Source organism: Netta rufina (genome assembly GCF_964035555.1).
Source record: "Netta rufina genome assembly, chromosome: 17".
Lineage (NCBI taxonomy): Eukaryota > Metazoa > Chordata > Aves > Anseriformes > Anatidae > Netta > Netta rufina.
In genome coordinates, this window is record NC_140141.1 from 15,491,927 (window position 1) to 15,512,237 (window position 20,311).

The window sequence follows — 20,311 nt, forward strand, 5'->3', positions numbered from 1 at the left end:
CTTTGTGCAGAATTTCTGAGCAAAAAAAAATAAAAATAAATAAATACATAAATAAATAATTGTCAGCCACTGAAATTTTTGCAGTGGTCAACAAAAGAGTAAAAATCACTGCCACTAGGTTTTAGTGTTGTTTATGCAGAAATTTTAGTTACTGATACTAATTCTTAAAAATAAAAAAACTCAAATAGAAGTCTTTAAAGTATTTCTGATATAGTTCCTGAGATCTGAGACTCTTGGGAAAAAATGTTATTGCTACAAAATGTGAGCATATGGCAAGTGACAAATTTCTTTGTCACGAATCAAAGACATGCCACAGAATTATCCACAGCCTCTCCATAGATCATTTAATCACAGCCACCAAACAGGTTCTCTTTCTTTTCCCCATGTAAGTCATCCACAACTGAGTGGCACGTCTTGGTAGACATCCCAGTACCAGGACGTCCTGAAGGTAGAGCCAGGCTCCTCTGGCACTGGCAGAAATGCAGAGACAGCACCAGAGGCTGCAACATGGGAAATCCCAACAGTCACAAAGGGAAAAAGTCCTTCCTCGTGCTGGCCATTGGCTGGAACAGCACCTGGAGGGGCCATTCACAGAGACATCCCCCAGCCATAGCGGGACCCAGTGCAGGGCAGCCAGATCCCAACCTGAAGCTGGTCCTGCTGCACCTGAACACTACCTCCTGAAGCATTCTGTGCACCCACAAAAGCTCTGTTACCTGCCAGAACATCAGCTCCTCTTTCAGCTGAGAAAATAATAGTTTGGTTGAGACGGGAAAGTTTTTTCAGTGGTGCCACTGGCATGTCAAAACCTTTGAAACAGCCAAAAGTTTCTGATAGTTTTTTGCTACTGCACAGTAGGAATGAGTAATCAGTGAGAAATGTATAATCCATTATTCATTTGGTTATTTTCAAGCAGTGATTACCCCAGGACATCACTAAGACTGGCATATGAATATTTAAAAAATAATAATAATAAAAAAGGTTAGCTTAAACTTTCACAATCTCATTATTTTCTGAAGTTAACATTAACTTCAGAAGACACCGTTATCTACAATTTAATGGAAAGTGAAAATAAGTGTCTGCTTTTGCTAATTGTCCAACACAAATACTACATAATAATGAAAAAGTCATTGCAGATAAGATGTGATTTGAATTTGAAGACTGTGTAACAAACGCTCAGTTATTTTTCCTCATCAGGCACAACTTTCAGAATTATATATTATTATATTATATATTATTATATATTATATATATTTCATTTTGTCAGCTCTGACTGTTTGCTGAAATCTGAAGTTTGTCCCCATGAAATATGTTTTTAAAACCTATATCTGAAGGGGTTTTTAAAATATTTTTCAGCAATTAGAAGTTTCTTATGTGGATTGAGCTAGTATTTCCTGGTTCCAATTTAAATAGAGATAAGAAGATACTTGAATTGACTGAATATTACTTATATTTCTTTCTTTTGCGCTAAAAGTTTATGATGTAGTCTTAAAATTAGAACAGTCTGACTGCTGCATGTTCTGACTTCCAATACAAATACATGCAAAGAGGGAGAGTTACAACAAAAAGCATGACATGCTGTATTCGTAAACATAACAGCTACAAACATGACTGTAAATCGGAAAAAATGGCAAGTAAGCTCATTGAGTAACACATTATTTTATATACCTTATTTTCATAATTCTGTATCAGAAAACACATTGCACACAATTTTACGAATTTCTTCTAAAAGAAAAGGAAGTTTAATCCTTCAGAAAATAATGTTAATACCTATGGAAATCTGCAAAAGACAAATAAAGCTTGTTTATCTGTATGAAATATACTGAATCCTCAGCCATTCAAAATTGTAAGATATAGTCATACATGAACATTTCTGCAGTTATATGATGAAATTATTTGGTGCTTACCTTCAAGTTCTACTTCCTTTAGTTGTTGGAAATTCATGGAATCCAACGTGTCCATTCCTACTTCAAATGGAGGCATAGAAATAATAGTTTCTTAATATAGAGTAACATAAACTAGGAAAAAAAGGAGGGGGGGGGGGGAATATTGATCCTGCTACCACAAGCTTCGAATTGAAGATAATTTGCTGCTATAATATCACAGAAATCAAATTCAAGAAATGACAAGTATTGAAATGCAATGACAAAATTAATACATGTTATTTTAAATTAAAAAAAAAAGTTTACAACAACTTGTTTATGTATTTGAGGGCTAAAGAAATCTAGCCTTCAGAAAAAAAAGCAATCAATGCAGTGAAATATATTTTTTTATTGCCTAAAACACTCCTTAAAATAAATTGTTGTTTATTTTTCCATCTGGTTCTCTCTTATGAACCTCCAAGAAAAGTATTTTTACCATAACATGGAGTGGGGGAAAAGGTGCTTTAAATCGTGTTGCAAAACTGGAAAACAAACAAACAAACAGGTGTTGCAAGGGGTGGGTAAGACAACACGAGGTCAGGCAGACAGGCCATGAGATAGTTCACAAACAACAAAACTAGTACAGGGGGAGGGCTTTGCTTAAGGGGGGGAACAACAACAACAACAAAAAACACACCATATAGCTCATTTTCATGTAAATTGTAAATCTGTTACTAAACAATCTCAAACACTGGTTAAAATCAGATTCCCCACTAAACTAACAGGATCCATTGAAATTAACTGCCATGGTTTTTCTTTCACTTCCTCAGATATATTAGTATTTATTTTAAAGCAAAAGCAATTAGCAAACATTCCACTCTAATTAATACCGGTTACAGACCCCTTTCCATGCAGTTAGCAAACCATCAGTGATGTGAGGAAAAGCTTTTGCTGATGTTTTTATGGTGATCAGAGGCAGGTGTTCTAACTTCCTTTTAATCTGCTATTCCAGCTGTAATCCATTAGTACTTTATAAGATGGGGTGTGCGCAGGTATTTACTGGAGGAACCATGGACCAAGATTGAAGTTTAAATTGTGTGTATGAGCATTTGGTGCAAGAAATGGAAATTTTCTTTAATGTGTTGCCATACTAAAGCTTGATTTAAAGTAAGTTGACTATAACAGGGTATTTCTCATAGCAGAGATTCTGACACTTGCAGGAAATGTAACAAGTACAAGGCACTCCTCTCACCACTAACATTGGAGGTATTACTTTTTCAGTGCAGCAAGTTTTACCAGGTAGCAAAGGAAATGGCAGACTAGAATGACTGCAGCTGTAGCAACGCCGTTAATGGTGTGGTTAGGAAAACAAGAAGCAAGTGGAGCCTGTAACAGTAGTCTTCCGCTCCACGAGGAAGACAGAAAGGGGGAGTTAGATCTGCAAAACAGAGAACACATTAAAACTTTATCATATATATATATATATATATATATATATATATATAAAAATCTCATGAACATTGCAAACTAAGTTAATCAAATACATTTATTTGCAGCCTTTTTCATAAGGAGCTTTAACCCAGCAAAATATACAGATGGGCAACACACATAATACTAGCTGGCTAAGCACAAACACGTCTAGAAAGCAACAGGCTTCACTCAAACACTGCTCCTGAACCAAGGAGTCAAGAGCAGCTGGTGGCTGCCACAAAACTGCCCCTGAGAACTTTTTGCACTCTTTCTGATGCTTTCTCTACTCTTTCTTTTCTTCAGTAACTGCAGGTAGGAGGCACCCACAGTTTCCACATTGCCAGCTTAGCCTCTGCTCAGTGCAGCTACATACTTGCTTCCTAACAATGTCACCTGTGCCCAGTTAAGGAGCTCTGCACATCATAACCTAGAAAATAGCTAAGTCCTCAGCATTTCAGTGAAAGGCATTAATATTCATACACCACAGATTTGACAGGGAAGAGTAAATAAAAGCCACTTGGACCTTGTCCACCAATAAGCAATTATAAGAAGCACATTTTTAACATCACCAGATGCAGGTTCTCATGCAGCAGAGGTGACCCTGCAAGTGGAAAAGAGCCACATGTCTCCTCAGCACTGGTCATTTGTGCAGTAGGCTGGAACAAAAGTAAGGTGCTGAACTTAGTTAATGTTTAACAGTGACGGCAAACAAAAGGGACCGAGAAAGGAAGAATTTGGTATCAGCTGTCGAGCCCGTCCCACTGTTCACTGTGGCAAGGGACTGAGCCTGGCTCGCAGCTGTGGGGCTCCACACCCACAGGCTGCAAAAACATCTCGCAAAGCACACTTACAGAGACATGAGCTCGTACTTGAAAATGACTGTCAAGTGAGGATGACAGCATCAAAATTCATTCTGTGGTGGTCAGCGTCACTCATGTAAGACTGGTTTGGAAAGCACCTGCCTCCTCCAGGCACCAACAACTGCAAACCTCCACTGTGTGCCTTCAGCTCACAGTGCAAGTTCACATGGTGACCATGGAGCTCCCTGTGTGTTTCCCCATGCAAGCAGTTTTAGTCCCAGGATCAGCCCCATGTGTCTGCTCCCCATCAGAGTGGACCTGTAGATCTTGGGCTTTAGTTAGCGTGCAGTATCCTGCCTTGATGAACCCTGAGCAAATCTGATCCCCTGGTGAGCACAGCTTGCCTGCCTGTCATCCTACATACAATGTCTGCAGAGCTAAGATCTGTGGCAAGCAGGTTGTGAGCTTCTTATAAGTTACAAAGCTATTTTATTCTTCTTGACAAGGGTAACTGTACTTTTTCAATATTTAAAGTGAATCACTTATTTACTCCATCTCTTTGAGGAGAGATCAGGATGTTAAAATCCATCTGTCAGGAATGGTTAAAAAGCAAAGCAGGAACAAGGCTTTATGACAATGCTGCTCAGTAGCTCTGTGGTTGAAAGATACTCTTGTACATCACCAGTGGATCCAGAATATATTTATGTTCCCATTCAACACACTGAAGTTCCTGATGTGTATGTCAGTGCCAGCCTGCTGGAGGTCGCAAGTTCAGTTGCTAGAAACACGAAGGTTTTGAGTAACTGGAGCAATATCAATCCTCATTTGCTTCTGGATGTTGGCAGGCAACACTAGTGCACTATCATGTTAAAACTGAACATACACCAACAACATGGAAAACAGAAGCTGCACATGGCAAGATAACATTTTATATGGATATTATCCACAACTGCAGGAGCAGCCCAAGTCAGGGACAGGGTTGGCCATACCACTGAAAGAAATTTTCAAAATCTGCAAACAGTCCATCACCTTTCTCTGACAATCATCTCTGTTGGTTACTGATCACAGCTCAGCTTTTAAAAATCTCATTCCCTAGCCATTCAGCTCAAGCACTGACAGGGCCAAACCCAGCCCACAGCCACCGAATCAGTCGGTTTCCCGCCAGCAAGCTCACCTGCTGAAGCCACTGGCGTGAGACACAAACAGTTTCAGCACAGCTCACCACTGCTTAAGGGAACCACATAAACCATTCAGGTAAAGCTGTTCTTTGTCCTTTGGAGGGACAGGATTCCATTTTCAGTGTTGCAAAACTTCTCTTCTGGGTAAGATTTTCCCCTGTGGAGCCATAGCATGAGCAAAACAGTAACCAAATTCACTTCACTTCTCAGAAGTGTTTTGGAAATGCAACACAAAATCCTTCAGTCCTGTTTTTTTGTTTGTTTTGTTTTGTTTTTCCTCCTCATACTGCATATTTCACATGGACTGTCAGAATACAGCCAGAACAACCGCATTTAAGTGGGTGATTAAATAATCCTTGTTAAATCACTGGAAAGATTTCTACCTTCATAGTAAGCTATAACAGTCTCTAGCAAGTTGGAAGCACAAACAATCTCATGTAACAAAGGATAATCATAGCCATGCCTCTCCCAGTTTTGCCTTATTTCTTCTTCTGGGACAGAACTAGCAGCAAATTGGAATTCTTTCCATTTGCCTAAAATGAGCAAATGGCTCCATAAAATCTGAAGGGTAGATGTAATGAAATTATTGGAAATGTAACCTGCAGCAGTACCTTGAAACCTGGCTATCCTTCCAGCCTATGCTGAGCAAGCCCAACAAGCTGAGAAAGCCATGCCTCCCCCCTCTGGCTAGGCCAGACCTCCCTCTCTGGAGCACTGGCATTTGCTGCACTCACGTACCCATGCTACATGCATGCTCAGGAGCCATGTCCCATGTTCTTCATCTATTGCATGGGTACATAACAATGGCATTTATTTATACTACACTAGACCACAGAAAAGTGTAAAAGAGAAAGGCCTCTTGAACTGCTGTAGGTGGACACCTTGTTGGGCTATATTTAGTCTTTTTAGTGTGAAATTTTTTTCCTTGTAGTCAAAATTCACACAAAGGAACAGATTTATTAATTAAATACAAAGGAGATTTTTTTTTCTTGCTCTGAATTTATCACCTTGGTGTTTCACAGCCTCATCCCTGTCCATCCCACGGTTGGTTTTTGCCACAGTTCCAGGTCGGGGTGAAGGCCCTGAGTTGTAAGCAAAGGTACATGTTATCTAACAGTCTCTTAATATGCCCTCACAAAACTGCGGCAGCCATTTGTGTCAAAGCACTTGCTTATTCTAGGAAGTGGCTCAGCCAGTAATGTTCAAGGGGCTCAGTGTTCACTTTATTTACAAATTGGCTGAGAACATTAACTTGGTTCTCTTGCTTTACAGTTGGCTTTAGTAGTTATGGCAGACATGAAGCATCAGTATCAGCCCCAAAGCATCTCACACCATCTGTGTGAGAGCTGGATGCCAGTGGTTCCCCCTGTGTAAGCCATACCTTGTCTCAGATCCTGCCAAGTAAATACAGTGGTCAGAAGAAGAGAAGGTGTCATGCCTTTCCATTGCAGGAGACGCAAGCAGCTGCTAACAAAAACAAGGATGTCACCTGGCTTTCTGTTGTTTTTTTGTTTGTTTGTTTGTTTTGTTTGGAAAGCAGCTTAAAAACAAGGAGAGAAATGACACCGGGCTTCCAGGTAACTTGGTGGTAATCCCCACAGGTCTTCATGGAAACCAGAGCAAACTTGGTCCTGCAGGGAAAACACCTGGTGCCTTTAGCACGTCATGCAAGAGAGAAGCAGATTTCTGCTGCTCATCCTGTTCCCATTTATTCAAAACAGTGAGTGTTGCCCCATGGCCTGAAGTGGAAGAATAACAACTCCTTAGACATGGGTGTTCACCTCTGAAAATGCAAAGATTCAGCTGAGACTGACAATGCTGGAGCAAGGAACCCCATGGCAAGGACCCTTCTGTGCTCACCAGAATAGAGGAACAAGAACACTTCCAAGTACATCACATAGCTCCCAAATGCAGCTGAATCAACTGAATTTTGAGACATTCATATTAAGTTGCCTTATCAGAGACATTTTCAGACTGATATTGTGGTTTGGGGGAGGGAAGGAAAGGAGACAAGCTCAGAGTACACTCAAAAAAAGCATTAGGGTAAAAAAAAAAAACAACAACCCACACCACAAATTCTAAAGCACAAATAGACTTTTTTCTGACATTTCCCAGTCCACACATTAAGGCAAGAAACACCCCCCCCCCTTTTTTTTTTTTTTTTTTTACAATGATTAAAAAACATCCACTAGAAGAAAAAAATTCCTTGCAAGTCCATTTTAGACCACACTCTTATGTGCAGCCAAGTAATATATTTAAAACGGTACTGCTAGAATATGGTTCACAGCAGTCTACTGCAGTGAATAAATATCACGTTTACATATCCATTATAACAAAACCATGTTGCACTTCCATTGCTTCATATTGGTTTGCCATCTGGAAGCTAAGCAAGCTGTGTAGTTCAAAAAAAAAAAAAAAAAAGACAATTCAATTTTGCATTTACTAAAAGGAGCCATACAAGTTTCAATTTATAGCCGATGATTACACACTCTTAGTAGGCAGAAATTTGTCCACAAAGAGTCAGAGCTGCGCCCATGTTGGCACACAGCTAACCCAGCCACGTGGGGCACAGCCATGCCATGCAGGTCAGCAGGGAACCAATTTCTCACAGCAGTATCAGTCACAAACAATAGCCCTATTCTGAAAACACATTCACAAGAAACTCTTCCCACCTACCATAACAGGACTGCATGCAGAGCCAAATACAGAGCAGAGTGATAGTGTTCACTACGCTACACTATGCATCAGTTTTTTACGTTATACAGATATCATCATTTATACTATGTACTCATAAACATCTTGAAAAAGTGATATTTTCTTGCTCTGAGCCTTCTCCCAAGACAAAGCAATATGAACCACACAGCCCATCACTACCCATTGTCCCAAAACAAAGGTGTCCCAAGGGCACCAGCCACCAGGCTGTCACCAAGTGGGACCTTTCCCAGGCCAGGCTGTGACTTGGCACCAAGGCAGAGCCTGTGGAACGCCATCCTCCCGCCCCTTCCAGCAGAGCCTGGGCCCAGGCCTCCCTATTGCTCCCTGGTACAGGCACCACTGTGGCCCACCGAAGGGTGCGCCAGCACACCCATTTACAGGTTCTCGCTGCCTGGACACTGAATATATTGGTGAATTGCCCACATGCCCAAACCAAGGTGGTCTGCAAAAGCTCTTCCTTGCCTTGGTGCCATTCTCTAGCAGCCATTATCTGGTGCCCAGCCACAGGTTTCCAACGCCAGACTGTGGATGGAGGTGCACGCACCTTGTTTCCTATTTGATGTGCAGCCATTTGACCTCAGGTGAAATAAGCATCCTTCCCACTGACAGACTCCCTGCTGAAACCAGAAAAATGATTAGTCTGAACTGTTTTGTTGCAGCTGCTGCTCTTCCCAAGACAGACTCCAGACAGGCCTGTGGAGAGGGGCCAGCCTGCTGCCCACACAGACACCTGTGCAAGGCCCTCTGCCCCATGCACCCAGCTCCGTGGTGAAAGGCTCTCTGTAGGACCTCTCTGGGCTAAGGCATTGCTGGAAATCACTTCCAGCATCCCTGTTAGACCTGTCTACTGCAGATGCCCCCTTCAGAAGTGACAGCAGCTGCTGCCCCAGCCATGTTGAGCCCTCCGGCTGCTCTTTGGCAATGGTAGCGGCCTCTGCTGTCAGGGGTAAACCCTGGGCCTGCTGGGTCAGCAGGGACAGGCCACAAATCCGACACCAGTGACCTTGTCAGCAATAGCTCACAAATGACAAGTGCTGACGGGAAAAGTAGGAGTAAAGCCTTGTTGCAGACAATTACAAGAGGCAATGCAGATGCCAGGTTATCTTAAGCTTTCACCAGGGAATTCTGAAAACTGGGACCTGAGAGAAAAAAATACACCATTGTACAACCTGCAAAGATACCTTGCAATAAATAGCCATTACCTGAGTTTCTCTGTAATTTGTAAACGTACTACTGAACAGAATGTTTTCCCTGTCACAATCCTGATCACCTCTATCTTATTCCAGCAATAAGGTTATTTTTTAAATACCTCAAATACACATGGCATTGTTACTGAAGTGGCCAATTACGAGAAAGGTGAAGTCAGGGAGGGGAGGCCAAAGCCCTACATCCAATGAGACACAAAGAGGCAAGCTTTTATTTAGTGCACACTGAGGACAAACTCTTGTCCTGCTCCATTTTGCAGTTCTTGCTCCTACCGCATCCTCATTAGTGAGCAAGAGGGCTGGGCCTCCCTTGGAGTACTGCATCCAGGTCTGTGGCCCTCAGCACAAGAAGGATGTGGATGTTAGAATGGGTCAAGATGAGAGCCACAAAGTTGTTCAGAGGGCTGGAGCACCCCTATGAAGAAAGAGAGAGCTGGGGAAGTTGAGCTTGAAAAAGGGAGGCTCCATGGTGACCTTACTGCAGCTTTTCAATACTTAAAAGGGCTTGTAAAAAAACAAGAGGAATGGTTTAACAGTTTTAAGCTAAAAAATGGGAGAATTAGATTAGATGTTAATTAGATGTTGGAGGAAATTCTTCACTCAGAGGGTGGTGAGGCACTGGAACAGATTGCCCAGAGAAGTTGTGGATGGCTCATCCCTGCCATGGCAGGGGGGTTGGAACTAGATGATCTTTAAGGTCCCTTCCAACACAAACTGGTAAATGATTCTATGACTATGTACTGCCAAAGACTACATATTAAGAAAACAACCAAAAAACATCAATGGTTCCTGAAATCCAGCAATTTCAGCAGACTTGGTAGCCCACAGTCCATTTCCAGATTTCTCATCCCATAGGACAATGGTTTTAATCAGTGTCAGCAAGCTCCTGCTCCTAATCTTGAGGCCAGCTAACTTACAAGATGTATCTGGTCACTGATGCTGCCAAGACAGGCCTGCACTGTCAGGACAGACATGGATATTTTAGCCCTTTTTAGCTCAAAGAGCTGTCTCAGTCCTCCCTTCCTTCCTATGGGGGAAAGGAGTCTCCAAGGAGTCTCCAAAACCAAGTCAGCTGCAAGTGCTCTCTGCAGCCTTGCCAGGCAGGTGAGGGCCACGAACCATGGGCAAGATGGGACCCCCTCTTCAACACCATACCTGGATCAGGGGTCACTTGCAGCTCTGCAATCCCTTCTCCGGTCCAGACTCCACCACTTGCTTGCAACTGCTTCACCTTTCCCAGCCTAATACATATCTTTTCTCTTATGACCATAATAAATTGACACACGACAGAATCATCCCATGCAACCTATTTGCAGCTGCCTCTGATAATTTTATATTAAAGTTTTCAGGTCTTTCTTCAGAGGTCTGTTCTGAAGCTTTGCATTTCACTGACACCAGAATAAACAAGCCTGTTAGTTGCTCAACCACTCCCCCCTACCTGCTGTATCCTTATATATCTTATCCCAACTTAAAAGGTTTCTCAGATGTTCTTTCCAGGGAACCCGGAAATGTATTTGCCACTTCCTCAAGTATTCTGTAAGAAAGTTTGCACACTAATTCAGTCTGAAGGAGCCACATTTTTGTAAATTAGCCTCTACACCAGGGTAAGGTGACTGATGCCTCCATTTTCTAATGTCAAACTGGCACTGCTGCTGATTCCTCCTTAAAACTATAAATGTTTTCCACCCCATTCACTCTGCACATTGGGATGATCTTTTCCTTACAAAGGCAGAATACAGGATTAGCAGTACCCGTAATACATGAAGACATATCAACCAGAGCACCACTCTATTCCAAGAATACCAGACGCAAACATCTGCAAAAATCTAGCCTGGCATATTAAGGTAGGAAGTCATAACAATGAAAGCAAACCACCTTCTTTATACTCCAGATAATGGCAAGGTTCAAGCTAATTATGTGTTACTCTGCTTGAAGTCCTAAACCAAAATATCCAACAACCCACCGCCTCAATTGCTTCTAACATACAAGCACACATTTGAGCTCACAACAACTGAAGCTCATCCTTAGAGGACTTCCAACCTTCTCATGCACTTCAGTAAAACTAAATGCCAGATCATTAGCAAACCACAAGTACTAATACCTAAGACAAGAGACAGAGCATTTTATCACCAAATTTATTTAAATTTCATTGACTGTTTTGCTGTAGGTCACACCAAAGTCTGCCAAAGTAAACTCAACATTTTACATTCACTACAAGATTCTCTCAAATTTTCACAAGTCCAAAGATATGAAAGTTGTAGGGTCCCTTTCCCTCAGTTTCCATTATGACTCATTTTTGACTCATTTTGACGACAGTGGAACTTGTATTCTACCATTGAAAGAGAACTGAGACCTTAGTTTTCCAGGTTTGCAACAGCCCTCCTTTTTAAATCATGTGTGTATGTATGTACATATATTTGCAAAACTGACCTCCTGATGGTACAGAGAACAAGCACCATTTAATCGCTAATCCAAAAAGGAAAACAAACAAAAAAAAACATCAGTTTTGCAGTATGAAGGACAGGAAGGTGAAATTGCACAGAAGAAATGTACAAATGTCCACTTGCTGGCAGGCACTTCAGTGCCCAGCCCTCACAGCAGACGCGTGCACTGGCAGGGTCAGCCATATGGCAGACCTGGCCCTGCTACCCTTCAAGTTTAGGCAAATATTATCATTGATGGTTGCAGAAATCAGATGACTCCTTTCGTAAGCAGCCTAAGAAAAAAAAAGGTTCTGAATAGTTGGATGTATGTGAGATTATATAAAGATGGAAGCTTAAGCAAGGATTGCCTTACCAAGGTTTCTGGGGACACAAGGCAGTATTAGAACTTAACTAGTGTTTCTAAAATAATTTTTCTGATCTAGCATTTTGACAATATATACCTATGATACGCTCTATCTCAATATTTTCTTAAAAATGCTGAAGACATTTTCCTATTTGAGAGTTATCTACAGACCACCTTAATTACACCATCTTTTCTTTTGTGTGTCCACTCCTAACAAATATCAGATAAACACGGTAGATGCTACAATTTAAACTTTCATAATATCTGAAAGCATACATCTCTTTTTAAGTGTATTTTCAACATGAAAAGAGCTAAAATCACCATTATATTCCATTGTGTAATGTGTGTGAAATCAAGACCATTTGCATAGCTTCCAAAGTTGAAACTCTGGAAAATTGCAATTTTTATTAACGGTATTACTTTAGAGAAGGTCTATCTGCCTCCATTTTCACTGCATGACCTAAGATATACTTAAAATATTGTCGGTTTCTTTGTCTAGAAAGCCAGCTTCCGGAAAATTCCAAATTGCAAGTATTTTATAAATCACCAGCCATTTTTCCTTAATCTTGCCAATTTTAATGAAGAAAAAACATTAGCATTTGAATGTACAAAAGTCCAATAAAACGTTTTTATTTTTTTTTTAAATCAGTGAGAATGGGTAAAGTTTAAGTCAAACTCATTCAACAGTAAAAGTCTTCCAATTTCTGCTAATAGAAATTTCTTTCTGATTTGACTATAGGATAATGACAATCCAGAAATAAATAGCTATAAATACATTCATTGTTCCTATTCCAAAAATGACGACATAGGGAAGACACAAAATTGAAATCAACTTATTTCAATCTGTTTCTTTACACTGAGATACGGGCAAGTTATAGCAGAGTGACTCAAGACAGGAAAAAAAATGTAAGGAATAAATTGGTCCAGTATTGACATTCATGAAACATACCAGTTAACATAATTCTGCAGTTAATTCAACCTTTAAATGACACTACTCAGTTGATTTTTATTTGCTTCAGGTATACATAATGAAAGCAGTTTCCTTTGCATCTTTGCTGAGGACAGGTATAGTACCCTGGAGACACTGTAACAACCCCCTTCAGTATGCATGTGCGTATATATAATTATATACAAATAATCATGCATCCACACACACATTTGTATATCAACACTGCATGTGATGGTTAAATCCATCATCATTCATCGTTGGCAGCACTTGTTCCTCTGACTTGGCCTTGATTACGTAACTGTGGAGAAAGAAGACATACAATTAAGCATTAGCAGTTCATTTGAATATTAAGTTCCAAACAGATAGTTTCATTAACCTCCAAGAAAAATAGGGCAGGGCAGTCAAAACATCACCAGGACTGAACAAATCACACCAAAGCAATGCGAGATTTGTTAGGGAATCTTAATTTGGGTGCTATCCCCTCACTGGTGGACAGCAGCTCCAGTCTGAGAAACCTCACACCAATCAGTAGGATTTAAAAAATGCTTTGGCTGGGGATCCCATCTGCAGTATTAAAACAGTCACAGTGGGAAATACCAACATTAAAGTAATAGACACAAATACTCAGAAGTCTGCAAACCTCTGAAAAACCTGCTTCCTGCATTAACAATTTTAATATAATTTAATATTTTTAAATTTCTGTATGGAACTGGATTTTGTGAAGTTAACACGCTTTAAAGATGACAGCCCACAGTTTCCCTCAATTATGTGGATTAAGTCCACATATCGTGTGATCCTGACTTTTCTGATTTGTGCCCAGAAAACTACTTGCAGGCTTCAGAGCTCAGTACCAGCATGGCGGTAACAATGGTCACACATTTGGGTTTCTGCACTAGATGAGCACAAAGAACTGGATTACATTGCCAGTGTGTAAGGCATTCTGCAACCAGACTGAGCACCTGCAATTGATCAGTGTCCATGTACAGAGAAGGTCTCTTATGTACCCTGGACACAAAACGTCATCTTCAGCTGTTGATCACATTGAGGTTCTCAAACAGGTGTGAGCTTACAGCCCAGAAGCATTGTCGAGATATAATTTTGCCAGCAATTCCCATCCATATATTAGTCACTTTTCTCCTTTTCCATCCAGCAGTTGACTTACACAGCTTGATTTGCCTCAGAACCTACAGAGAGACCTCCTCTAGACGTCAGCAGCCAATGTGCCTCGAACGGAACCCTTCTTACGCATCTAAACGTAAAATAAAACTGTGAGCTACCACGTAAAGAACCTATCATACTGTGGTTAGTAAGAGAGAAGTAATGATCTACACAGCCAGGACTACTTTCCCTGGCCAGGACCAAAACCAGGACCAGCCTCAGCTGAAGTTTTTTGGAGACTGGGAATACAGAGTGTTTCTTTTTGGTGAGGGAAGCCTGGGAACCATACAGCAGCTGTAGATGATACCCCCTAGATTTTTAACAGGCCATGATGCTTCAGCTCAGAGCGATATTGCTTGAAATACTCAGACATGAGATATGTCACAGTGCTTTGGCAGGGTCAGATGCTCTTCTATTATGCACTGATTAGCTGATGTGTATTTAATGAGGCACAGGTGCTCCTTCTCTCCAGAAGCCAGATACATAAAACTCTAAGCGAAAGAAAGAAACAAAAACAAGAAAAGAATGGGCTGGGATAGAGAAACTCTGGAAGAACACTGATGAGGATTCAGAGAGTAACAAAAAAGTAACAAAAGCAGGGACCCTGACAATAAAAATTGACTTAAGATGAAGAACAGGACCAAAAAGGAACTGAAACGCCCACAGAATCTAAAGAGAAAGATCAGCTTAAACTAAGAAGAAGAAAGGTATTAATGACAAAAGAGAACAGCAAAACAAAGCAATGTATTCTAAGGAAATGTAATGCTGCCAATATTAGGAGGCTTGCTTTCTGCAGTTGTTTCTGTTTAAGCATTGTAAACCTACATAATGGAACAGTGTCAAAAAACATTTATCTGTGGAGATGGAAGCATGAACATATTTTTGTCAACATGTTAAGTACCCTACCACTAAAGTCCTTACTTCCCAGTAGTCCAGGCCATAGAAGAAAATGTTTTGTTGTATATCTGGGATTTAATGAAAGTTACTATTTTGCACAAAGAAGTAGCTGCTTATGAAACACAACCAAACTATTTGGGGCAAAATTAATGTTCACGTATTTGCAGTGACATTTTTGCCTTTAGGCTATTTTTCAATAAAAGGTGCATGTCACCACAAAAACCTTGGAACGGCATCATTTATAGGTATTTGTAGATACCTCTATTTAGTTAAGAAAAAGATACTTTAGCAGTAGGTTTTCACTTCTCTCACATTTCATAATACGTATAGAAACACTGTGTTAGTGTAACTTACCAATGCATTTTTCTCATGAAAAATAGACTTTTTCAAAAGTAATACACTTAAGTTCTGGAAAGTAAGGTCATACATGACGAGCTACTTGAAATAAGCTAGTTGCATTGCTCAGCATAACAAGAAAAATAGTATACAAGTAGGTTTGACATTTAAGAACAAGGATAAACGTTACACTCAGAAACATGTGAAGTGGGCTTTGCTTAACTAAAAACAGGAGCAAATGTTCTTTTAAATGCTTTTTGCAAAACAATTACTTACCAGTGAGAATTGTGAAACAACACTTGCTTTACAGAAGACAAACATCCAGAGACACAAAAGGGAAACTTTCTCATTCACAGGGCTGCATCAAACACTGCTTACTCTCTCCAATACATACCTTGTATGCAATACTCACACTGCCACTATCCTTTCTCAGAGAAATTGGATGAAGTCTGTTTCATTCCAAATAAAGAACTATGGGTGTGCAAAAGAAAACCCTTCTGATAAAAATCAGGTATAGAGAGGAAAGTGGTTACTCTTCCTCCTTCATAGACACCTGGGAATAGGTGGTTCTAACAATAGATTCTGGCATAAAGCAGAATTAAAGAAGAAATCCATGTGATTTGAGAAAACACTTTCCGTAATAAAAATATCCAAATGCCAGTGAGAAAGTACTGTGTTTGCAAGAGTGAATGGACATCATTCTTTTCCAAAATATATTCTGGAAGCTGCCAAGGCAGACAATCCCTTCAGCTTATCTGAAAAGAAAGTTTGGTTTTACCAGTTCAGACCATCTACCTATTAACACACAGAATGGTGAAGAAGCACTTCTTCAAAACACACAAAACGTTTCTACACAATGTAAGATAGCTCTGCATAGTTCATAAAGACCAAACAGAGAGAGCACAACAAGTGGGGATGGAAGAGTTACAGCTAGTTTTGATACTAAAAGAAAAGATGTGTTAGGCTCAAACCACAAAATGCACTTTATAACCACTGTCAACAGTAGGTCAAAAGCATAAGACAGTATTTAAAGATGTCTGGCAGCTGAAATGAGTTAAACCATGCAAAAAAGCAAGTTGTAGCTGAAGGCACTTTGTGTCCCAACAGCACCAAGACAATGGAAGCAAAATGACAAGCTGAACAGGTTTGGGGCATAAAGCAGTCGGCAAAATGGGAAGAAAACATAATTGCAACTCCACAGACTGCAAAGAACCTAAAGACAGCAGAACTTAGAGTGAGAAAGGCTCACACCAAAGGTTGTGCTCTGGAAAGAGACTGCAGAAGAAGGCTTCTTGCTTAGCCTATGATGTTTCTCTGCCTCTTAAATAAAGAGCTGGGAAAGTGCCCAATGGATGGATTTCCTTCTAGACCTCAGTCCAAAGATGGATCAAACTAAATATATTTGATCCTCACAGCCCCTAATGCATGAAAATTGATACCACCTCAAACCTGTTAATTTTACTGTTTTTTTTTTTTCTCAAGTAAAATTTAGTTTTGTTGTGCTAATCAGGATGAGCGCAACTGTTGTCATGTGACATGTACAAGTTTGCTTCACAACATGTTTGAAGAGAAAAAGTAATCATGTCTAACAATGATTAGAAATGAAACAAAGCAAAACGAGATGACAGCTCTACCTGACAAGTGTAAACAGGCACTCAAAGGGATTTTATATAATGAGTATGATAACATAAACAAAGACATGGGCAATGTAGACATTTCAGATTTACTGACATCTGAAATATTTACCTCATAGCCACTTCCAACTTAACGAAACACAGCATGCAGAAGCTTGAAGTGCGTGGTTCTGCATAGGAGAATCTTTAAAGGGGCTATAATGCTCACTGGCAGTTGCCCAGACGCACACAAGGGGGTGTACACAACTTAATTTGCTTCAATTTCTAGCAGTCTAAATGGCATAGCTATAGACAGCATGCAAACATCAGCCTTAAGGAGGTCTTACCGCTTCCAGCTCCTTTTGGGTTTCATCCTCCATTCTCCTAATGTCTTCCATAGTCAGATCAATCCACTTGTCAATCCAACAGAACAGCTGGCGATGAAAGTTGGTAAATATCCTTTTTTCTTGCTTTAAGAAAATAAGTAAACATTAGATATAGGCCTGCATTTTGCCAAAGACTGGTGAATTGATTGCAGCTGTTCATTTTGAAAAAGTATAATCTTTAGGTGCATAATGTTTCATACTGCTAGAGAATTAGCCTCCTCACATTACTGGATCCTATTTAAAGCCATATTAATTCCCACATTTTAAAAATGAACAAACTTCACTACCAAAAAACAAGTTGAGAAAGGTCAGCAATTCATGTTACTTGAAGATCCTGAAGAATCCTTCTAAAATTTGTTCTATCCAAGACAGCACCAAGCTGAAATAAAAACGGCATCATAACAGCTAGAATGTTTAGCTTGCACTGTATAAAAATCTAGACCTGAACTGTTACAGGTTCTGTGCTGTTAAAAAAACAACAAAATACAACAAGGCAGAATGAAGCAATAAGGGGGGGGGGGGGGGGGTAGTTCTGACTCCAAAGATGGCACACTTCTGATTTGTAGTGAGTCAGCAAATCGGCAACACCTGACGTGCAATTTCAAAGGTACAAAACCCTCAAGAGTACAGATATTTAAGCTAAGGATTCCACAGCCATTTCATTACAGCAGGCGTATCTGGGTTCTGAATCGATCTCAGTAAGAATACTGTCACTGTGACTCAAATTGTTTGGTTTCACATTTTTAAAATACTGCTAGCCCTAAAAAACACAGTGTTGTGCTGAAGATCTGTACTAGCTCAGTCTACCTCTAGTGCCATGGAATTTTGACTTCTACAATGTTGACGTGGAAGATGAAAGACGTATCATATAAACCATCCCATCTGCAGAATTATCACTATTGCTTCTGGCTGCTCTGATAAAAGCAGTCACAGAATCACAGAATTTTCTAGGTTGGAAGAGACCTCAAGGTCATCGAGTCCAACCTCTGACCTAACGCTAACAGTCCCCACTAAACCATATCCCTAAGCTCTACATCTAAACGTCTTTTGAAGACTTCCAGGGATGGTGACTCCACCACTTCCCTGGGCAGCCTGTTCCAGTGCCTCACAACCCTTTCAGTGAAGAAGTTCTTCCTAACATCTAACCTAAAACTCCCCTGGTGCAACTTAAGCCCATTCCCCCTTGTCCTGTCACCAGGCACGCGGGAGAACAGGCCAACCCCCACCTCACTACAGCCTCCCTTGAGGTACCCATAGAGAGCGATAAGGTCGCCCCTGAGCCTCCTCTTCTCCAGGCTGAACAAGCCCAGCTCCCTCAGCCGCTCCTCGTAGGACTTGTTCTCCAGGCCCCTCACCAGCTTTGTCATACAGATGCAACACTGAAATCCATTTCACTACTAAAATTCAGACTTCTGAATGTATTTAGTTACCCAGGGTGCCACCTAAAGTTCAGGTCTTGTTCATCTGTTCCCAGATTTGGCATTGTTAAAGCTGCTGACAGTCCTCAGAAACAAAGCTGATCACATTTAACACACAGTTCTTGACAACTGGCAGAAAGAGATCAATTTCCTCTGAAGAATCAGCTTCAATTAAAGCAAGGCAAAAAATAATAATAAAAAAAATCATATCTTCAAGTATTCCCCTCGTCATATCACAGAAGTCTTGGCTCTTCCGGTAGCTTATTCCCAACCTGTTTTCAGTTTGAAATGCGTAATGCACAATTCCTTCCCATACCCACCACCACACCAAAGCATCTCCTTCCCTTCCTTTGTACTGCAGATATCACAAACTACCTTCTCTATCTTATTCTCAATTATTATTGTTTGAAGCTTTTCTCTTTTGCTATCATCACTATTAAAATAACAAAACTTTTAATGCAGTTTGCTAGGTAGTCCACTGATAGCTAAAAGCCCTGTTTACCACAATGACAATGGTCTCACTCATGTTTTATCAGTGAGCAAACACCATGCCCAATTGCTACGGGAATGTTTTTATTACTCACTTTTACAGCACATTTTCTCTGGATTGAAGAGAACTGGAATGCCAATCTAGATGAAACACTTTGACTACACATTAAGTTTACATTTTGAATGTTTAGACCTCTTTTTTTTTTTTTTTTTAAATTTCACAATTCATATTCTGATGATAAAGCAGTAATGAAATAAGATGCAAGTATAATTTGACAAAACACCAGTTGCCAATTAAACCCTAGTATTGGATTATACTTGCCTCAGACCTCACTTTGCAAGCATGTAATTCCAGAAATATAAAGTACTGTAGAATTAGTACAAATGCAAGAACACTTCCATGTGAAAACTGGAATAGAAAATACTAAGGAAACACCAGTACATATTTTATGCAACTTTCAACTTATGAGGTCAAAACAAATCAAAGATTTGTCAAGTGCTGTGGTTTACAAAATCATGAGCTGAACTTACATGACACAGACTCTTTGCTAATACTTTTGCTTTTTTAGCTTAGAAGGTTATTCTAGTACACCATCAATGAAACATCACTGCTGTTAGACCAAGGCACAAACGGTTCTGTTTGCTGAGGAAATGAACAGGAACTGCTTGATTGCAAGCAACAGGAAACTTCTATGCTGTTTCACCTCAAAAAAACCCCACCACCCACCATCACAACATACAAACAAAAAAACTCTGCCAAAACAGAACCACCCTGCCTCCCTACCTGCCCACCACCAATCCCATCTCTCCAGCAACATCAGTGATTTTTTTTTTTTTTAAGAAGCACTTACCTTTTGTATAAAGTTTTCAACTTTGTTCTGCAGTCCCCACCATTTAAATTTGATAGTCACCAACTTGTAAGCACACATTTTAGGACACTCTTCATCAGTTGCTAGCTCTTTCTGTTTACAGATAAACGGAAAGGTATTTTTTTTTTTAATTGATTTCAGTGAAATACATTTAATATTATTATTAGAAATTATCATTC

The 20,311-nt window shown here is 40.2% G+C and overlaps 1 protein-coding gene across 1 annotated transcript in view; it reads right to left on the reverse strand.

Annotated features, from left to right (window-relative positions):
- Positions 1–12,631: 12,631 nt before the first annotated feature.
- PITPNB (phosphatidylinositol transfer protein beta) overlaps positions 12,632–20,311 on the reverse strand; it is a 29,656-nt gene continuing 21,976 nt past the window's right edge. Inside the window, exons 8-10 of the mRNA XM_084297128.1 lie at positions 20,115–20,225; positions 17,318–17,440; positions 12,632–13,264 (exon numbers count right to left, since the gene is read on the reverse strand). Coding sequence (XP_084153254.1) covers positions 13,214–13,264; positions 17,318–17,440; positions 20,115–20,225 — 285 coding nt within the window. The 3' untranslated portion in view covers positions 12,632–13,213. The remainder of the gene's footprint in view (positions 13,265–17,317; positions 17,441–20,114; positions 20,226–20,311) is intronic.